Source organism: Podarcis tiliguerta (assembly GCF_965153285.1).
Source record: "Podarcis tiliguerta genome assembly, chromosome: 11".
Taxonomy (NCBI): domain Eukaryota; kingdom Metazoa; phylum Chordata; class Lepidosauria; order Squamata; family Lacertidae; genus Podarcis; species Podarcis tiliguerta.
The window spans coordinates 3992233-4012288 of record NC_139544.1 but is presented as its reverse complement, the minus strand read 5'-3'; the positions used below and the strand labels follow the sequence as shown (position 1 = coordinate 4012288).

Genomic DNA, 20056 nt, shown 5'->3' with positions numbered 1-20056 from the left:
ATATACTGTTCTTTGGTGTTTCAATTACTAAAATACAGAACTAGATGACAGACTGTAACTTAATCTAGAACTTAATAATAACTGCAAAATGAAATGTTGGTCAGCCCCTGTGCTTTGGGACTCTGCCTGTTGACATTAGGCAGCCACCATCACCTATCCCGGAAGTAGATGCTCCTAGTAGCAAACTGTGCCCCAGGATGCAAGCGGAAGTCGCACACCGGCAGCAGCAGGAGGCCCCATTAGCAAAAGCACACCTCATGTTAAGAGCAGACATCCGGAACGAATTAAGTTCATAACCGGAGGTACCACTGTACTGGGCATAGCCAGACACTTGATTTGGGTACATCTGTTCTTAAGTTTGCTTTAAATGGATTATTATGTTTAATTGTTTTTAGATATTTTAAACAGTTTTTAAACGAGGTATTTTTTATCTTATTTTTATGCTGGCTGGGGCTGATGGGAGTTGTTGCTCAGCAACATCTGGCAGGTCACAGGTTCTCACCATCTTGCCTATGTAACTGCAACCAACGTTAGAAATAGATAAGATCTGCACACTAATGTTTGTTTGTTTTTTAAAGTTTTTAAACCGTTTTCAGCAGAAAATAAAAGCCTGTGCTGGTGCAATGCATTATAACCCAATGTTGTTGTTTTTTTAAAAAAAAGTATGATAAATTTGATATAAAAGTTAATTGACATGAACCCTTTCTCCCAACAGTGGCAAGTCTGGTTAAGCAACAAACTTAAGAACTGTGATTTATGCTGTGAAGGGACTATGTGGGTGCTGTACTCAAGTTCTGCTTATGTAAGACTTCCAAAGAAGGGAGGCTGCCTGGTGGGAGCTGAAAGTTGGCTTTCTGTTTTAGCAGGCTTGCAGCGCTGTCAGTCACAGAGCAGCCTTTCTGCAACTGTTACTTAACATCTCCCGTTGGATTTCATTATGCCTTGGCCTGAATAAGACCGGGCTGCCTGTGTCTGCGTTGGACTGCCCTGCTTTTTCTTCATGCTTTTCAAGACTTGCTTACAAATGGTTGCTCGGAGTTGAGGGACAAGCTGTCCTCTAGCACTGGAGTGGAAAGAAGCTGCTGTGTGAGAGGTGGAGCTGGTCCTGTGTTCTGTGGACAGCAAGGCCTAGGAAAGTGGGTTGCAGATGCTTTGTGAAGTGCCTTGACCACCACCGCCTTGTAGTGGAGGCTTTTCTGGCCCTGGTGTCTTGTCCCTTTTTAACCTTTATCTTCATGCCTATATATATATATATATGTCCGGGATTTTGTTTTCTGTGGGCACCCTCAGGAGAGAATGATGGAGAAACAGAGCCTATGATTATCAACTGTAATTGTTTTAAGAAATAATTAAATTAACACTTCTGCTGGCTGAGCTAACAGCTTCACTGAAAGGTGTATGCAAAAAAATTAGCCAGCATTTCCAGTTTGAAGCTAGCCAGGCTTTGAAGCCAGCAAGTGTTTAAATACAACCAACTGAGGGATAAGTACCGTATTTTTTGCTCTATAACTCACTTTTTCCCTCCTAAAAAGTAAGGGGAAATCTGTGTGCGTCTTATGGAGCGAATGCAGGCGGCGCAGCTATCCAAGAAGCCAGAACAGCAAGAGGGTTCACTGCGCAGCGATCCCTCTTGCTGTTCTGGCTTCTGGGATTCGGAATATTTGTTTTCTTGTTTTCCTCCTCCAAAAACTAGGTGCGTCTTGTGGTCTGGTGCGTCTTATAAAGCGAAAAATACGGTAACTGATACTTCCCGGGGGATGGTGGACTTTTCACCCACAACAAATTACTTGTGTTGATAAGTTGTCCGCTCCCCAACCTGGTTGGGCTTCAGCTTCCATTTGCCCCAACCAGATTAGGAAGCTAATGGAAGTTGTAGTACAGAGCACCTCCAGGCTGCTCTAAAATACGCTACTTTCAAACATAATGAAAATGGCACCATGTCTTTTCTTCAAATTAAAGGCATGCCCCAGGGGTCTACCTGAATTGCTCAAAGCATTTCAGTTTTTCATATCAGCTTTTCAAGTTAAACATCTCACCGGTTAATATGAACCCTCCCCAAAAAACCGCTGGCCCAGTCGCAGATTTGAACAGATGTTTTTTCCCATTCAGTGTTTCTAAAAGTTGGAGAACTTGTGCATCTCACCAAAGAGATTTTCTTTACTAAATTTCATACGTATAGGGTAATTTTAATCTATTTTATAAGGAATGGAATGTACAGATTTTTAAATGGTAGAATACTTTATAAAAACAACAACAACCTCTCTGCCATATGTATTAAGCCAAGGGAGTGTTTTTATAGTTTTCATTTTTCATGCCTGCTGGGCGCTTACCTCTCACTCCTTTGGTGAAACTTTTCCTCCTTGAATCCTCTTCCTCCCCAGCCCAGGATAAGGGGGGTCATAGCACCCAGAGTCTTATGGCGCTCCCAGTCTTTTTAGCTATTCAACAGAGGGCCAAGCAGCAGGTGGCAGCAGACCTGTGTCTTTTTCCAACACAGGTCTGTATTAATAACACGTGACGCCAAGGGGCAGGTGCAGTTTAATGTCCTCTGAGCTCAGTTCTGGTCAGGGCATCAAGTTGAGAGAGAAATGGGAGATGGGTTGTGGTGGAGTGAAGTAGCAGGGGGGGGGGAGCTCAGCATCTCTGCAGCACACGGTTACAAGCAGGGTGGATTTGATTTAAATCACGATTTAAATCACTAGTCAGTAAGACTTGATTTAAATCAAATTTTTTACAGAAAGACTCATTCTTGCTGGTATAATCTTAATATTTACAACCAGATGAAGGTTTCATTTTTTGAATAATAAATTTTCAGAGTAGTTTTTACAGTTATATAAAAAATTACTGACTTGCACAATTACAGTGGTACCTCGCGTTACGAACGTAATTCGTTCTGGAGGTGCATTCTTAACCCGAAACCGTTCTTAACCTGAGGCACGCTTTTGCTAATGGGGCCGCTGCGTGATTTCCATTCTCATCCTGGGGCAAAGTTCTCAACCCAAGGTACTACTTCCAGGTTGGCGGAGTTTGTAACCCAAAGTGTTTGTAACCCGAGGTACCACTGTATTACAGAAAGATCCCAAGACCTGTGGAGTATTCTGCTCACAAGACTGCACTGTCATTTTTACTGCTTCACACTTGGCTACTTATGCAGATCGATTCCACTCCAAACGATCTATTCATTGAACCTCTTGGAACTCAGCATTTAAGAGATATGGGGTTGATTCTGTGTATATAAATTTGCAAAGGAACAATGGGTTTAAATTATTTTCCTCAACTCTATATGTTTATTTTATAACATTTTTCCTGTGAAAAGGCATGTTATCTCTGCAGACACAAATTCACACTTTTGAGAACTGCAAAAACAAGCACCTGTGATAATATCATCTCGTTAGAAAAACTGCCCCAAATAATCTTACAGAAACCTCTGGAAAGACCATGACATTGTGAATGGATTAATGGAATTCATTTACCAAAACATTTAAACATTGTATTTAAAGTATTAAAAGCAAATCTTTATTTCCTGGACTATAATGTAACTTAAATAGAAAACTATCTTTAGAAAGAATTTTCTTCCAAAGGCATTTTATTTTTAAAAAATCCAATTAAATTTTATTAAAATCTGATTAAAAATTTTTAAAAATCTGATTTATTTTAATTTTTTAAATAAAAAATCATTGCTTTTCATCCACCCTGGTTATACTCCTTTCCTCTCTCCCATGTTACATATATTTGGAATAGGCCTATGTTAACAGAAAGATATTTTGTCCTTTCTGTTGGCCATTGTGACTATTTTATCTTCTTATTACCGATCTGGCATATTTCCTTGCTCTAGTGCACCTCTAAGCTTTATTCCATACCCTCTTGACAGACTCTGCATTTCTGATGCTGATAATACTGTAAGTCCTGGAATTTTTGCATTTAGCTAATGTCTGCTGGCATCATGGCACTAGTGCGCAGCAGCTCAGTAGGAAAGCCGCATGTCTTGCGTGCGAAAGGTCCCAGGTTCAGTCTTTGGCATCTCAGGTATGAGTAGGAAAGACTCCCGTCTGGAACTTTGGAGAATCGCTGCCAAACACTGAAGACACAGCACTGTACAAATGAACTGATTCCTATGTTCACAAGAGACCTTTGATTAAAATAAAGGACTTAACTCCCATACCTGTGGCTTACAAAAATTGATGTGCCATCATTTTTATAACGTCAAATGTTTAATTACTGGAAACCATGGCTTCCCATAGTGAGGAACTTAACAGCATTTTCTTGCTATGGCTGGCTCTGTATCTGTTCTGTTCTCACTTGAATGTTTAGTCTCTCTTTCATTTCACAACTACAGAATTGTAGATTTCGTCAGATGCAGATCTTTGATCTACAATTGTAACAGCTAGATCTTACTAGAAATATTCCTCTGTGCTGAGCATTTGCTGATATCATTTAATATTACAGCGAGCGCATTAACAAGTCCCCAGTTCTTAAGATCTGTTTGCAGATATTGTGGAAAGATACTGATGGATATACAGGCAGCATACATTTTAGGTCCATGCAATATTGGCGTAACCACGCATGTACACATTGCACCAAACCCGGAAGTGACCCAAAAACATTACAAAAACATCCCAGAAAGGGGCGCGGGAGCAGAATGGGGTGTTTGCAGGCTTTTTCAATAGGTGTTACGGTTGCGCACAATTTCACACAAGCATGCAGTGACTCAGAATGCAACCCGTTTGCAAATGGGATATTGCCCATTTTTGTTATATGCATCACAATCGGACTTAATGTTTATAACTTTTCCTTTTTAAAAAAGAGAACAACTGCCAAGGATACTTTATTGTCTATTTATTGACATTTCTCTTTTAAGCAGTCACCTGTTTTTGTGTGTTGCAGATTTCACTAATGATCCTTGGCAATATTTGAATAAATTAGTCTGTGTACTTTTCAGGGGAAAGTGCATTATCTGACTAACACTATGTTCATTATTAACGTACAGCAATATATGCTTGCTGTGTTATTAACTACTCATGATAGTAGCTAATTGGCTAATTATCAAATTCTACCATAAAACAGCTTAATTACAGTTAGGCAAAGGTACGTTGTACATTGAAATAAATACAAAAATCATAGTAACTTGTATTGTGCGTCTTGTGATTGAACAGCAAAAGGTAACGGGTTAAAAACAGTGTCTCAAGTTCCATACTTACTGCCGTTCCTTCCTCCAGTGTGTGCATATTGTTAGGCATGTATTCAGATTACACTGATGAATAAGGGGTTGAGCTGTTTGTCCCAAATAGTGCATCAGTATTTCTAGACAAGTGAACCACTTTCACTGTATTGCTCTTACAGTAATGATGAAGACCAGTACTAGCTGGTTCTAATGTAACTAATAGCTACACATAGGAACGAACTTTTTAATTCTTGCAGCAGTAACTTCCCCTTATTTTATAGTTCCAGGTAGCATCAATGAATATACCGTATTTTTCGCTCTATAAGACGCACCAGACCACAAGACGCACCTAGTTTTTGGAGGAGGAAAACAAGAAAAAAATTATTCTGAATCTCAGTAGTAAGAACAGCAAGAGGGATCACTGCGCAGCTAAAGCAGCAATCCCTCTTGCTGTTCTGGTGTCTGGGATAGCTGCACAGCCTGCATTCGCTCCATAAGACGCACACACATTTCCCCTTTTTAGGAAGGAAAAAGTGAGTCTTATAGAGCAAAAAATATGGTAACTATTGGAGACGGGTTGCACAAAGCTAGTGTTATATAAGCACAAGGCATGGTGCTATTTGGCTGTTATTGCAAGATGTTGTGCAATCTTTTGGTTAAATGTTAGTAGACATTCATTAGACTTCACGAGTAACTGCTGATTCCCCCAGCTTCCCATGTCTGACCTAAATTTTAACACCTGGTAGACTATATGGACTTACTGAAAAGGTTTTTCAGTAATGCAGTCTGCTTGCTTAAAGAAAAGATAACTTCCTTAGCTTGAAACAATGATGTTTCTTTGGCTACTTCAAACAGGAACTGAAAATTAAAATTTGAGCCTGTGAATTGTTTGTTTAGCAATGTCTGATAGCTAAGCAAACAAAGAAGGGGATTTTCCACGTTATCGAAATAAGTTTCTGTTGGTGTTGTCAGTTCCAGACAGTTCCCTACAAGCAAGTATTGAGTACAGTGGTACCTTGGGTTACATACACTTCAGGTTACATACACTTCTACTACTACTACTACTACTACTACTACTTCTACTACTACTACTACTACTTCAGGTTACAGACTCCGCTAACCCAGAAATAGTGCTTCAGGTTAAGAACTTTGCCTCAGGATGAGAACAGAAATCGTGCTCCAGCAGCACGGCGGCAGCAAGAGGCCCCATTAGCTAAAGTGGTGCTTCAGATTAAGAACAGTTTCAGGTTAAGAACGGACCTCCAGAACAAATTAAGTACTTAACCTGAGGTACCACTGTGTAGTGAATTGAGTCAAGGATAATTCACTTTCTGCACGAGCAAGTGAAGGTCATGTACATCATTTTGAGAAAGCTCATTTGGTTGGCACAGAGAGCAGAAGAGCTGCTTCTTCATATTATCTTGGGTGAACATAAGACGAACGTGTGTGATCAGGCCAATGTCCATATAGTCCAGCATCCTGTTCTTACAGTAGCCAACTGTGGGATTCTTGATTTTAAAGCCAATATCTTTGCCAGTTAAAATGTTTTACTTTTATATTAGATGAATTGACGTTGACATTTTCCCAGTTATATGAAGTGAATAAAATAATACGATTCCCTCATGCTCCCAATAATCTACTGGAGGTTTATATCCAACATAACACTATTTTTGTAGTGTATTTTATATTTATTAACAACTTTTGATTTGTTAACATACATTTATTATAGCTTTCATATATGCTACTGTAGTATTGCTAATGAATTAGTGAATATAAGTATTTTCAGATACAGTTTAATATTAGCAGGTCTTCATCTTGCACCCCAGCTTCCACCTAGTTAGAATGTCCACACACCTTTGCTCTGTCCAAATTACCGGTACTCTGATTGTCAGCCAACAATCACTTCGCTTTTTCTATTCTACTTCCTTTTGTGACTCACACTCGCATCTCAATATCCTGAGTGCTGTCATTGCCTTCTGATGAGTGTCACACCCCAAAGTCAAATTTGACTGCACTTAATCTTCCAGGGGTCCTTTACCTTTACCCATTTTACCTTCCAGAAAGTACTTTTTTTTTAAAAAAAATACATACTTACCACATATTTTAGAAAAGAAGTCTGACCGCATGTCTAGGAAACGACATTTCCAAATGTTCTTATCAACATATTATGCTTGTGTGTGTGTGTTTAAGTAAGTAAGTAAGTAAGTAAGTAAGTAAACGAATATATATTTTGTTCAATGTGTCTAATGCACTTAAATGTAATCGGATTTTGTTTTTATTATTATAGGCCAATGCGCAGCTAGTTCGAGACGTTGACATAGAGAAAGTGTGCTCGTTTGAGAACCCTTATGTAGATGCAATAAGGTATTTATGGAATGACCCTGGAATCCAAGAATGCTATGACAGGCGGCGAGAGTATCAATTGTCAGATTCTACTAAATAGTAAGTATAAACGGGAAGATGTTTTGGACAGTAATGCTTTAGACATATCTCATGGGCAGCTGTTTTTCAAGAATTATTTGAGGTGTCCAGTCACTGGGAATCTTAGTTGTTCAAACTTCCTTTCTATCTGAATTAAGATACATACCTTGTTTTATTTTAGGATAATGTATACCACTACTGATAATGTACTTAGTTTATAAATGTACATGTACTCCACTGTCTTACTGCATAGAGTTTGATGAAAACTGGCATCCTGAGATTGTAAGCAGTGTGTGTGTGTGTGTGTGTGTGTGTGTGTGTAGATACACACACTAGTAATGAACTGTAAGCCTGATACAGGCACACACAATTTTTTGTCGCTTACCCAGAATTTTTGGCAGCAGCATAAAGAGAAAAAACACACAACTAGATTAGATGATTTGCTACCATTTCTGCTTCCTGTGTCTTGTTGGTGACAATATCGGCCACTGCACAGCAGTGATACCTACCTCCAACAGCTGCATCACAATGCTCTTCCCGGGAAATCATATGAAGAAGATCAGGGAGAGGGGGGTGATTAACTCCTCATCTCAGCTGATCTGCATGGATCAGGCGAGGAGAAGGGACTGTGTGCTGTGAGTAAGAAAGTGCGAGTGTAGAATGTGGGATGGCCACACCCACCACTGGCACACCCCCCCCCCCAACACCTTGAAAGTTAGCCACTGGTCTTTAAAGCGAAAAATAATTAAACATACCTGCCTTATACAGGTTTTAATTAGATGCTTTTCTGGAGTACTATTTTTTCCCATTTAACACTTTTCTTTATTTGAAGATTGCACAAAAATACAAAAAAACAATGAACATACCAAAAACAGACAAGCAAAAAGAAAAAGAACAAATCTATACTATACATTAGTGAAAATCAATACCATCACATATACAGTGGTACCTCGGGTTACATACGCTTCAGGTTACATACGTTTCAGGTTACAGACTCTGATAACCCAGAAATAGTACCTTGGGTTAAGAACTTTGCTTCAGGAGGAGAACACAAATCGTGTTCCGGCGGCGCGGCAGCAGTGGGAGGCCCCATTAGCTAAAGTGGTGTTTCAGGTTAAGAACAGTTTCAGGTTAAGAATGGACCTCTGGAACAAATTAAGTAATTAACCCGAGGTACCACTGTACACCCATATGACTCCCCTCCCCCCCAACTCAACATTCTTTGTAGTTATTTAATCTTATTGACATTGTGTCTTTTGAATCTTTTTTTAAATATTTTTTTAACTTTTATTTTGCTTTAAACAGGTAAAAAACATTGCGACTTTTGAATATTATTCCTTATATATATATTTTCTATTTCGTCTGAATATGTACTTTACAAACTTAGTCTAAGCATATCAACATATTAACCTCAGAGCAGTGTTTTTTCATATAATCCTCAATGCATTGCCATTCCTTCCTTTACTTCTGATTTGCCTGATGTCTTGTGGCTACTGTTAACTTTGCCAGTTCTATAAATTCACATAATTTACTTATCCATTCCTCTTTTGTTGGGATAATAACTCCTTTTCAGTTTTTTGCAAGTAATAATCTGGTTGCGGCTGTGGCATATAAAAATAGCCTTTTCTTATCCTGTGGGATGTCTTTCCCCCAAAATGCCTAATAGGTATGCCTCTGGTTTCTTTTCAATAGAATTTTAACTCTTCATGAATACATCCTCATAATTTTTTTATTTTTTCGCAGCCCCACCATGCATGCATCATTGTCCCCTCAGCTTTATTACATTTCCAATATAAATTGTTTTTTTAATTCATATATCTTGGTGAGTTTGGAAGGTGTCAAATATCACCTGTAGCACATTTTCATTAAATTCTCTTTAATAGTGGTGTTGTTGTTGCTGTTGTTTAGTCGTTTAGTCGTGTCCGACTCTTCGTGACCCCATGGACCAGAGCACGCCAGGCACTCCTGTCTTCCACTGCCTCCGGCAGTTTAATAGTGTAACCAGCAGTGAAGCGTATATCCGACCTCCAAAGCCTTTCCCACTGTTCCGTATATACTATGTGGCCGATATCTTGCGCCCATTTGACCATAACTTCTTTTATTTCCTTGTCTTTTAAGCCCCATTCCAATTATAGGTCATATGTTTTGGACAACAATTTCTTATTATTTTTTAGTATTGCTTTTTGTAATTTAAATTCTTCTCTCCTGAACCCTATTTTTTTAATCTGAATTAAATACATTATTTAATTGATGATATTGAAGCCAAACAGTGAGGTGATGTCTTACCTCCTCAAATGTTTTGAGCTTTAATTGTCTCTGATCATCTTTTAATAATTGACTATAGTTTGCCCAATTACTTTCCATATTTAGTTTTTTAACTGCGAATGCCTCTAGCGGGAGCAGCCACCATGGCATTTTTGGTTCTAGTAATTGTTGATATCTGGCCCACACCTTATACAGAGCATTCTTTACTATGTGATTAGTAAATCCTTTGTGAACTTTCACCTTGTTGTAGCCAAGGTAGGCATGCCACCCGCTTTTCTGGAATACTTTTGTCTATAATAATATTACTTGATAATTAGTTTCCTTGCCCAGATGCCACACATAAATGTCTTCCCCATACCTACTCATCCTTTCCTTACCAGACCTATCTTTGCCTGTCTTGTACTAATAATCCATTATATCTCATTTAAATCAAAAGACTGAATTCTAAAACACACAAACACACACACAACTGTGAAGACTAAAATTAAATTTAAAATAATTTAATTACTAGAAGCATTTTTTGATCTTGGTACTTTTAAGCTGCCCGAAGACCATATATTTCTCTTTTTCATATTGTGTTCAAGTGTTTATTCTAAATGTAGTTGATAATTCTATTGTTCATTTTAGTTGTTATGGATGATGAAAAATCTTAATATATTAGTGATGCAGGAGGGAAGGGGATAAAATAAAATTTGTCTGACCTCATGTTTCCAATATACAGTCGTACCTTGGTTGTTGAACGGAATCTGTTTTGGAAGTTGCTCCGACTTCCGCAAACATTCAACAATCAAGATGCGGCTTCCGATTGGCTGCAGGAGCTTCCTGCACTCAATCAGAAGCCACGGAAACCACGCCGAATGTTTGGCTTCCAAAGAACGTTCACAAACTGGAACACTTCCGGATTTGCAGCGTTCAGGATCCAAAACGTTCGAGTCACAAGGTGTTTGGGATCCGAGGTAGAACTATACATCTAATACAATGCAATACAAATCACAGTAAGGAAACAATACAATTTAGTGTATTTAGGAGTGAAATCCTATGCAGGTCTATGGATAAGTTTTATAGGGTTGAACTAAACTACTCCTAGCTCGGATTGAAACTCCTCCCTTGTCCCCAAGAATCCCAAATAGGACAAGAGGAACCCTATTTCGGAGCCCAAAATGGCAGTGTTTCTCTTAAGAGATGGGAATACACTGTAAGATTCTGTCCCTGTTTTCACTTATTTGTATGGAAAACTCAAGGTGGCATTGCTTCAGCTGAATATAAACCACAGCAGTTTCTCCCCTCAGTCTTTGCTGCGTGGTCAAAGTTGTGCATCAGAATGATCTCATCTTTGATGTAGAAGGATCCGCAGACATAGAATCTGCAGTGTTGAAAATGACCAGAAATGATGGATTGGAGCATGTCCTCCCACACCCTAATTAGATTTTCTAGGCAATGTGTTGTAGTCAAATGATGTACCTATTTTAACTTACAATTATATAACATCAGCTTGCATCATTGTTGTGACAAATGTGGTAAAAACTGTATAATTTTATAAAGCCATTTAAACTACCTGATTACTGAGTGTTAAAAAAGACTATCTCAGTGTGGTGCAAATTTTTAGTGGCTTTCCTATTCAAAGTTTTACACACACATAGATTTACAGTCGTTTCTGATACAGAACAGAGTAGCAAAGGAAGCTGTAATCTTCAATAGGAAAAGATCTAAGTACAATGGTACCTCCGATTACGATTTTAATTCGTTCCGGAGGTCCGTTTGTAACCCGGAACCGTTCTTAACACTAATGGCGTCTCCTGCTGCTGCCGCACCGCTGGCACGCGACTTCCTCTCGCATCCCAGGGCCAAGTTCACAACAAGGGGCATCTACTTCTGGGTTAGCAGAGCTCGTAACCCAAAGCATTGGTAAGGGGGACAGTACGTAACATGAGGTATCACTGTACACGTGCCCAGTGACACTCTTCAATTTTCTCCTCTGAAAGACTGCCCCTCTTCCCAGTTCTTCTGTACTGCCAGTCATTTTAGAAACTCTTATGGGGTAGAAATATCCCCCGCCCATGCTAAAGTTGTTTATGTATGTAACAACAACAGCTGGGATTTTATATGCACAGAAATGGAAGGAAGAAGAAGTTCCAACGAAAGAGCAGTGGTTAATTTAGATAATGGGCTGTGCAGAACTGGCAAAACGTAAAGCAAAATTAAGATAATCTAATGGTGAGTGTTGTATGGAAGAATAGATGCCTTTTTCAGACTATTTAAAGAAAGATTATAGTATGATGAACTTGCTAGCAGGACTTGAGCTATGAGCATCAGAAGTAATTAGATCGCAATACTGTGGTTATGATTTGATAGAAAGAAAATAGGGTGCAGCAAAAGCAGAGAAACAACTCCATGGAAAAAGGGGTGGGAAGTTGACAAAAATAAGAGGAAGGAGAAAGCTGTTTTGACTGTATTTGTTAAACATGTTGAAAATTAAAACATAATGAAAAAATAAAATTGTTTTTGACTAGGCCTAAAAACAGATAGTGATGGCACCAACATGCCTCCCTGGTTGAAGCATTCCACAAATGGGGAGCGACCGCTGGGAAGACCTGTTCTCATGTGACCACCCCACCCTCTCGGCCTTAATATGCTTTAAAATAGAACAGGGATCCACTCGCCTCTTCAGGATACCACTGACTTGCACTTCCTACAAGGGTCCTGACAAGTCCCAAAGAAAGCATTACTTAGGCGCAGGTGAACAGGAAAGAAAGAAAAGAAAGGAAGCAGCCTATACTGAAGAAATCTAGCTCCTTCAGTGATCCAAGGGCTTGAAACATCTTGGGGAAGCTTAACATGAGCAGCCTCTGGGTACATTATAATGAGCTGTCACAATATCATTTTCCCACCGGACTTTAACTTTCCCCCTTTTGTTAGAGCTGGTTTCCCCACTTGTTAAGTTTTCTAGTCCTTCAGGAGGCTGCTCTATGTTAAGCTTTACTTAACTTTACTTTCATAAACATAAACAATCACATGCTTGTTCAAACATGGGTATGTTCCCATTTGAATTGTTGATTGAAGTCTTCTTAGACTTATAAACAAAACTGCGTTGAGACTTACACCAGAGTTTTACCTCACTCAGGCCTTACAATTTTGAAATGTTTTTATTTTCACCTCAGCAGTATTTTCTTTGTTCCTTACGGAGAGCTCCTGCACAGGTTTCTCCCTATTAACGTTTAGGGATCCTTTCTCTGTCTGTTTCACTTCTGACAGATCACGCTGACACAACACTGTCCTCAGCAGTATCCTGAAAATATCCTCCCTTAGCAGCCATTGTCCCTCACACACACACACATGCACAGAGGGAGCAGAAAACAGTTAAAAAATAACAGTTACTGGAATAACAGTCACAACAGAATGAAATACCTCTCTGTGATTCAGTCAGCCAAAAACATGAGAGCAACTGCCGGGGGGGGGGGGCATGTTAAAAGTACCCAGTAATTTAGCATAAGTAAACATCCGCATTTCAGGAAATTATATCATTATCCTTAACAGATACTTGCATTAGAGATGGCTAGAGCTTCGGTGGATCAGTTTGACAGGCTTGTTATGCTATGATTGAGAACTTCCTATCATCACATCTACTATGGAGAGGTCTTTGGTAGAAATCACTGCTGCTTCCTTTGATGGGCGGACACCACATGAACGGCACTTCCTCCCTCTGATTCCTTGTATTGATGCTGTGCTCATTGCTCAGATCAAAGCCAAAAGAGACACACAGCCCCTGTACATTTGCAGAGTTCCAGCTGAACTGAGCTTAGTAACATTTATGTAGTGTAGGCCACAGAAAATGCACATGGAAGACTGCTAGCTAAAGCCATGGTTGCTAACGATCTACATTCACAGAACCCATTTTATATCAGCTTGTCTGTGAGGAAATCTTTTGTGTCAGCTGTGGAATCCCAGCACCTTCCGGAGGATTCTTGAGGTCTGGGCTGGGACAAGGATGGCTAATTGATGGGCTTGTACAGTAGATGCTAATGGACCGCATCTTGCCTTGTCTGTGACCATTGGCAGTGCTAGCTGGGGTTGATGGAAGTTGTAGTCCAGTAACATCTGGTTCCCCATGTATTTCTCTTAGCACATTCTGTTCACCCAGGGACTAACCAGGCCAGTTTGGCCTCACCCTTGCTTTTATGACTTGGAAGTGCATTCTTGAACATAGCCTGTTCTTCCCTGCATGTTACAGATGAAGTTTGGTTGTGATGGGTAAGCTGTACTACATTATCTTGGAGGGAGGCTTACAAGGGTAGGCTTAGAAGGAACCCTGGGGTTCTCTGGAAAACTGCTTAGGTGGTGGCTTGCCCTTGCATTTTGCCTGTGTAATGCTATAAGGCAACTTTTATTCTGATAGCGCCACATAACTAATAATATGCATGCTGCAAAACCTGTAATAAGATTTTTAATCCTTTGTGAATGCTGAAATTTATGTTTGGGTGTAGCACTAAAGGAGACTTACTCAAAAGTCATGACCTTCAACTTTGAGACAAGAAATCTCATTGACTGTTGTGGTTAAGAACTGACACTCTTCGTTTGCATAATTTATACTTGCAGTAATGCTCTCTAATGTTTTTCCTGGAAATTCTCATTAGACTTAGAATAATTCAGGCACCTTTGAAAGCTGTGCGGCACACCTCTCTCTCTCTCTCTCTCTCTCTCTCCCCTCTCCCTCTCCCTCTCCCCTCTCCCTCTCCCTCTCTCCCTCCCCCTCCCCCTCCCTCCCTCCCTCCCCCTCCCCCTCCCTCTCCCTCCCTCCCTACACACACACACACACACACACACACGTTTCTGGAAGGCTATTTCAGTCACTGGCTTTTTATATTTTGATAGATACATTCAGTTAACTATTTAACCAAGAAAAAATTAAGCACGTGTGCACACACACATTTTTACAAATCTTAATATATGTCTAGTACAGGCCATATTTTACAAGTTAATTATACTTGTAATTCATCTTATAAAAATAATATTAACGGGCTGCTAAGGCAATTCTGCTGGGTTACCATAGAGATAGCCCTGAGGTGCATTACCAAGGTAATATGTGTATAACAAGCAATTGGCCACAACACTTTCTGATGCATCTACAGAATCCTAGTATAGCATGGATTTGCAATGTAGTTTAGGAGATAGGAATATTGGTCACAGTTATCAAACAAATAAAAATTTCATGGAGAGTCTAGATAATATTACATTACAGTCCTTTGGATGAGGTGGGAAAGAAATGTAAATTTCAAAGAGGAGATTCAAAGGCTGCCTGACAGTAAGAAATTGCCAACACACTCAAGAAGACTCGAGACAAGAAAGATGGGCAGCAAGTTATATTTATTAAAATATGACAACTATAGAATCTGGCAATCAGAATAATTCAGCCAAAAGTAGCCAAAACCAATGAGATCTGGGTGGTGAGGTACATTTATGGGAATATTCCAACTTTCCCATCTCCTGATCCAGCTGCCAGCTGCACACTGTGATCCTGCATAAAGGTCTAATGATATTCTTCCCCCTCACTGCATACTCCTTGGGTATATGAACCTGACCTGAACACCGTGACCCCGTTGGTCATCGTTCACCCCAGTGCGCCAGACAGGCCCAAGCACCACTCTGTCAGATATTTTCCAAAATCCACTCACCCACCCAAATGCCAATTAGCCAGATTCAAACAAAACGCCACTCCAGTCACACAAACAACACCCAACAGTGTGAAGTAGGCAAAAAAGATGTGACATGGGCCAATTAGTGTCACCCAGAAAATTCCTACTCGGTCACTGCGATGAAAGCAACTAGCAGAGCCCACACTGCAAAAGGGGCAGCAGGGTGGGAGCCTCAGTGAAAAGAGGGGAGAGTATGGGGTGGAGGGGGCTTAAATAGGCTGATCTCCACTTCTCCCCCATAGCGCAAGTCACCCCACATGGTTGCCCACATTACCACTTTGGGAGAGTCCATCTCTGCTTGCATACGGGGAAGAAACAGAATTTGGTGGGGCAGTTAGCATCTTTTTTTACATTCTTGACAGAATTCACTTTGTCTGGGCAGCCTTATAGCATAGCTGGATAGATTCTACTATTTCTGAAATAATTTAAATGATTAACAACCAGTTCAACAGCAGAGAGACAAAAGATAGTGGTGTCGTGTAGTGTTTTTTTCCAGAAATAATTGCGTGAGCTTTCCTGACTTGAATGACTTTCAACAGGCACAAATATGTTATTGATCAGTTTAAGACAACAGGTGGATATATACACATACAGAATACATACATACCTTGCTACTTTCCTAACAGAAGTTTTGATAATACTTAGGTAAGGTGAGACTCTCACATTGCCATGTGACGACCCTTGTTCTGATGAGAAGTTATCATAGGTTCATATATTCTAAAACCCACTTTTAAGAATTAAGCAGGTTTGTACAATCTGTGAAACCAAATATTCCAAACCAGATTTATGCATATCAAGTGCACCTTCATACAAGACTAATAGGGGATTTTTTTCAGCATTCTGCCACACAATGTTATTAATCAGCTAGTATTCTAAAATAATGTACTTAAAAACATTATCTTTTTTACCACAATAAAAAAAGAAATATTTTGAAAGATCTGGAGTGGATCTTTAATATGTTCATTTGTGTGGCCTGTGCTCAATCATCTTCCAAGTTTCTGTGTGGAGGAGAACTATCCTCTTGTGCATGCTCATAACTCCTGCATTTACTGGCTGGAGGAACATGTGAGTTTGTAATCAAAGCCACAAAATTTGAGCACAGCACCCCACCATTCATGTGGAAAGGAAAACCCAGCAATCTTTAATAAGAGTGACATGTGACCAAAGGTTGAGACCACACAATCATGACTACAAGTTCACTCTTAAAAATGTCATGTCAAATGGCAACTCTAGGTTGGGAATAAAGATGATAAAAGCAAGAAGTCCTTTAAAAAGTAGCCTCCTATGAGGAAAAACCACACATGCAGAACCCTTAGATATTCCTACATAAAGAAAAAATCAGAGTACCCTCATGTTTGAAAACAAAGCTTTTTATAGAACAAGAATTCTGTTCTAGAGGAGTGGGTGGGAGGAGCTATTTGGTTATGGATCCACTTAACCCATCTGACCAGTGGAAAAACTGCTTTGGTTCTTGGTTCTCATCTTCTACTGTCCCCCCCCCCCCCTTGGTACGAGCGAAAAATCAGAATGCAAGCTGTTATTTTTCAGGGTGCCAGATTATGTGGTGGGTTCTACACCTGCCCTTTCATGGGAGACTCACCAATATGAGAAATACAGTGGTACCTCTGGTTACGTACTTAATTCGTTCCGGAGGTCCATTCTTAACCTGAAACTGTTGTTGACCTGAAGCACCACTTTGGGGCAGCCTCCTGCTGCCGCCGCGCCGCCGCTGCCCGATTTCTGTTCTCACCCTGAAGCAAAGTTCTTAACCCGAGGTACTATTTCTGGGTTAGTGGAGTCTGTAACCTGAAGCTTATGTAACCCGAGGTACCACTGTATGTACCTGGCATTGCGCTCTGCTGTAGAAATGAAACATGAATGTAACCCACAAAGCAAGTCAGATACTGTTATTTCTTCCTCGTTGTGCAGTAGCCCCTCATTAGGCCTCGCTAACCTGTCTTTGATCTTGTATGAAAACTTCTGATTAGTCAAGACAGGTTGATGTGAAATGCAGGAAAGGAATGTGAACCTGTGAGCGTAGTGAGTCACATCAAGAGTTTCCGAAGTGGAGGGCCTGCTTCCCAGGGGTTGCAATGCAAAAAGGCAAGGGGCATAGAGACTGGCAGCATCTCAGGGGCTTAAGGCACACTGTCTTCTTGGGCAGGAGGTTTACCTTTTTTAATGTAGGAATATAGTGAAAATGCCACGCCTATATATTCTCACCCTCTACCCTGAGTAATTTAGTGTGTCCTTTATTTTTGTAAATTATGATCGGTTCTTTTGGGGGGAATTTAATATTTGAATTATTCTATTCATCAGTTTCTGGCTTTCATTTTGTCTGGATCTGCGAGGGGGGGGGAGTAATTATGGTGCTTTTAAATTCAGTTCTATGTTTTTAAGATCATTTTCAAAGGAAGTTGGCTGAATATTGTTTCTTAATACACTGCTACTTAGGCACCTATTAAAAGGTAATAGATCAAACCTTTGTGTAATAAGGAAGAAGAGTGATTGCAAAACAAGATTATCTCCCTCTCCATAGATTTCAGTCAAGCACCCTGTCCAAATTCTGATTTACTGCCCTGGAAGGCTAATCCTGCTATGCCTGTTTCACATGGAGTATCTTTTGTTCAAATACCCCTCCACCTGGTGAGAGCTGGTATTTTCTATGACAGGATAATTCCATTTTTCAGTTACCTTCCCTGAGATTTTGAACATTCTTGGAATTGTGGTGATTTTCAGCCACAACTGATTAAAACTAACAAAAACTACCACAAAATTGGTAGCTCTTGGTGTCAAAATGCTTGTTTCTTCTACAGTTATTGAAGAATTAATTACATTCCAGTACACGTTGTTACATCTTTACCACATGCACTCAAAATTTTCTTCGCCTTTTCAATTCACACTGTGTCTTTCTTCAAAAGGACTGGAGTATCACTATATTTCATTGCTGTTTTTTCTTTCCTGTCTATAGTTATCTTAATGATATGGACCGTATAGCAGATTCTGGCTATCTACCTACCCAACAAGATGTCCTTAGAGTCCGAGTTCCAACTACAGGAATCATTGAATACCCATTTGACTTGCAAAGTGTCATTTTCAGGTAGAGAAAAAGGCTTTAAAAATTGTTGATACATTAATTTTGGGGGTTTTTAAAGCATGTATAATCAACTGTGAGAAAATATTAATTTTGAAGAATTCCTTTCCTTTCCTTTTTTAAAAATGGTAACAACAATTTCCATTTGGATACACATTCAGGGAAACTGTTGTCAAACTGCAATCTTCACCACCTCTTATTTTACATTGTTCAAGAATGTGGGTAGAGAAGAGATTTACTTGCATTAACGTATGTACAACATACATACAATTTAATGTACAATTTAAACATAAGTTTCAAACAAGCAACATACATGTATGTACAACATACATACAATTTGATGTACAATTTAAATATAAGTTTCAAATAAGCACCCAATTTTTAAAATGAAAAGTAGTGCCCCTGCACCTGCAAATTAATATAAATATATTGCATCCACTAACCAGTTGCTGGTATAAAATCCTCACTACAAATTCTGCTTCATCTTTAGTTTTTTAAAAGCAAACTTTAAAAATAATAACTTGTTAGTGAACAGAAATCTTCACATTTTATGCGTTTTACAACCTTATTCTGCTTACATTAGCTGTGCATGTTTAGAAGATTTCAGAATGTTACCATAATCTGTTTTAAAGGAGCAGACTGTTTACCATATCAAGCAGAAAGTTTCATTTTTAATCTTTTAAAATGCCAGTTATCTATAATGTGTTTATAACAACTTGTACATGAACTGAAAGTAATGAATAGGTCTCCTGCTCAGTGATGTCTGGGGCACCAGTGCCTCTCAACAAAAGCTGAAATCCGGATTTGGGTGCATTATGCATTCTAAACATTATAACTTTTTGTTAAATTTCTTCTTAAATGTCTTTAGGACAAAAGTTATTTGTCAGATCTGTGCTGTATTTCCCATCAGCTCTATTCCATTATTCATTTTTCTGCTTTAGACTCCCCCCCCCATATAATTATATAATGTGCTAGAATGCTAGCTTTCTCTTGAAAAAAAGAGTATTTCATACTATGCATACTATTTTGTTACAGATTAATGTAAAATATAGGCTGCATTCTCACACAATAGTAAACTGAGCTTTCATATTGCAAGAACAGACCTATGATTGTTTACTAAAATAAGACACCTTCAAATTGTGGTTTATTAAACCAGTTTGTTCCAAACAAACCATAACCAAGATTAACCACAGTTTAGGGTTTGGATGTTATCCTAAACTTTAGTTAATCAAAAATGACGAGAAAGTTCAATCTCTTTCCTGCAGCTGCACCAGAATGGAAGGGGGGGGGATGCACAAGCTTTGGACTCACACAGGGTTATCCTCATTTTTAAAAAACCCCACAAATGCAACAGTGAAGTAGATAGACTACTTGTTGGCTTTTGTTCCATACACACTTCCAAGATTTATACATTCACATTAGTTG

General features: G+C 39.3%; 1 protein-coding gene across 3 annotated transcripts in view; it reads left to right on the top strand.

Annotated features, from left to right (window-relative positions):
* LOC310659731 (guanine nucleotide-binding protein G(q) subunit alpha) overlaps positions 1 to 20056 on the top strand; it is a 92243-nt gene that overhangs the window by 56057 nt on the left and 16130 nt on the right. For all 3 annotated transcript variants that reach the window (XM_083403517.1, XM_083403515.1, XM_083403516.1), the window contains exons 3-4: positions 7449 to 7603; positions 18509 to 18637. In XM_083403517.1, the coding sequence (XP_083259643.1) occupies positions 7449 to 7603; positions 18509 to 18637 (284 nt within the window). The remainder of the gene's footprint in view (positions 1 to 7448; positions 7604 to 18508; positions 18638 to 20056) is intronic.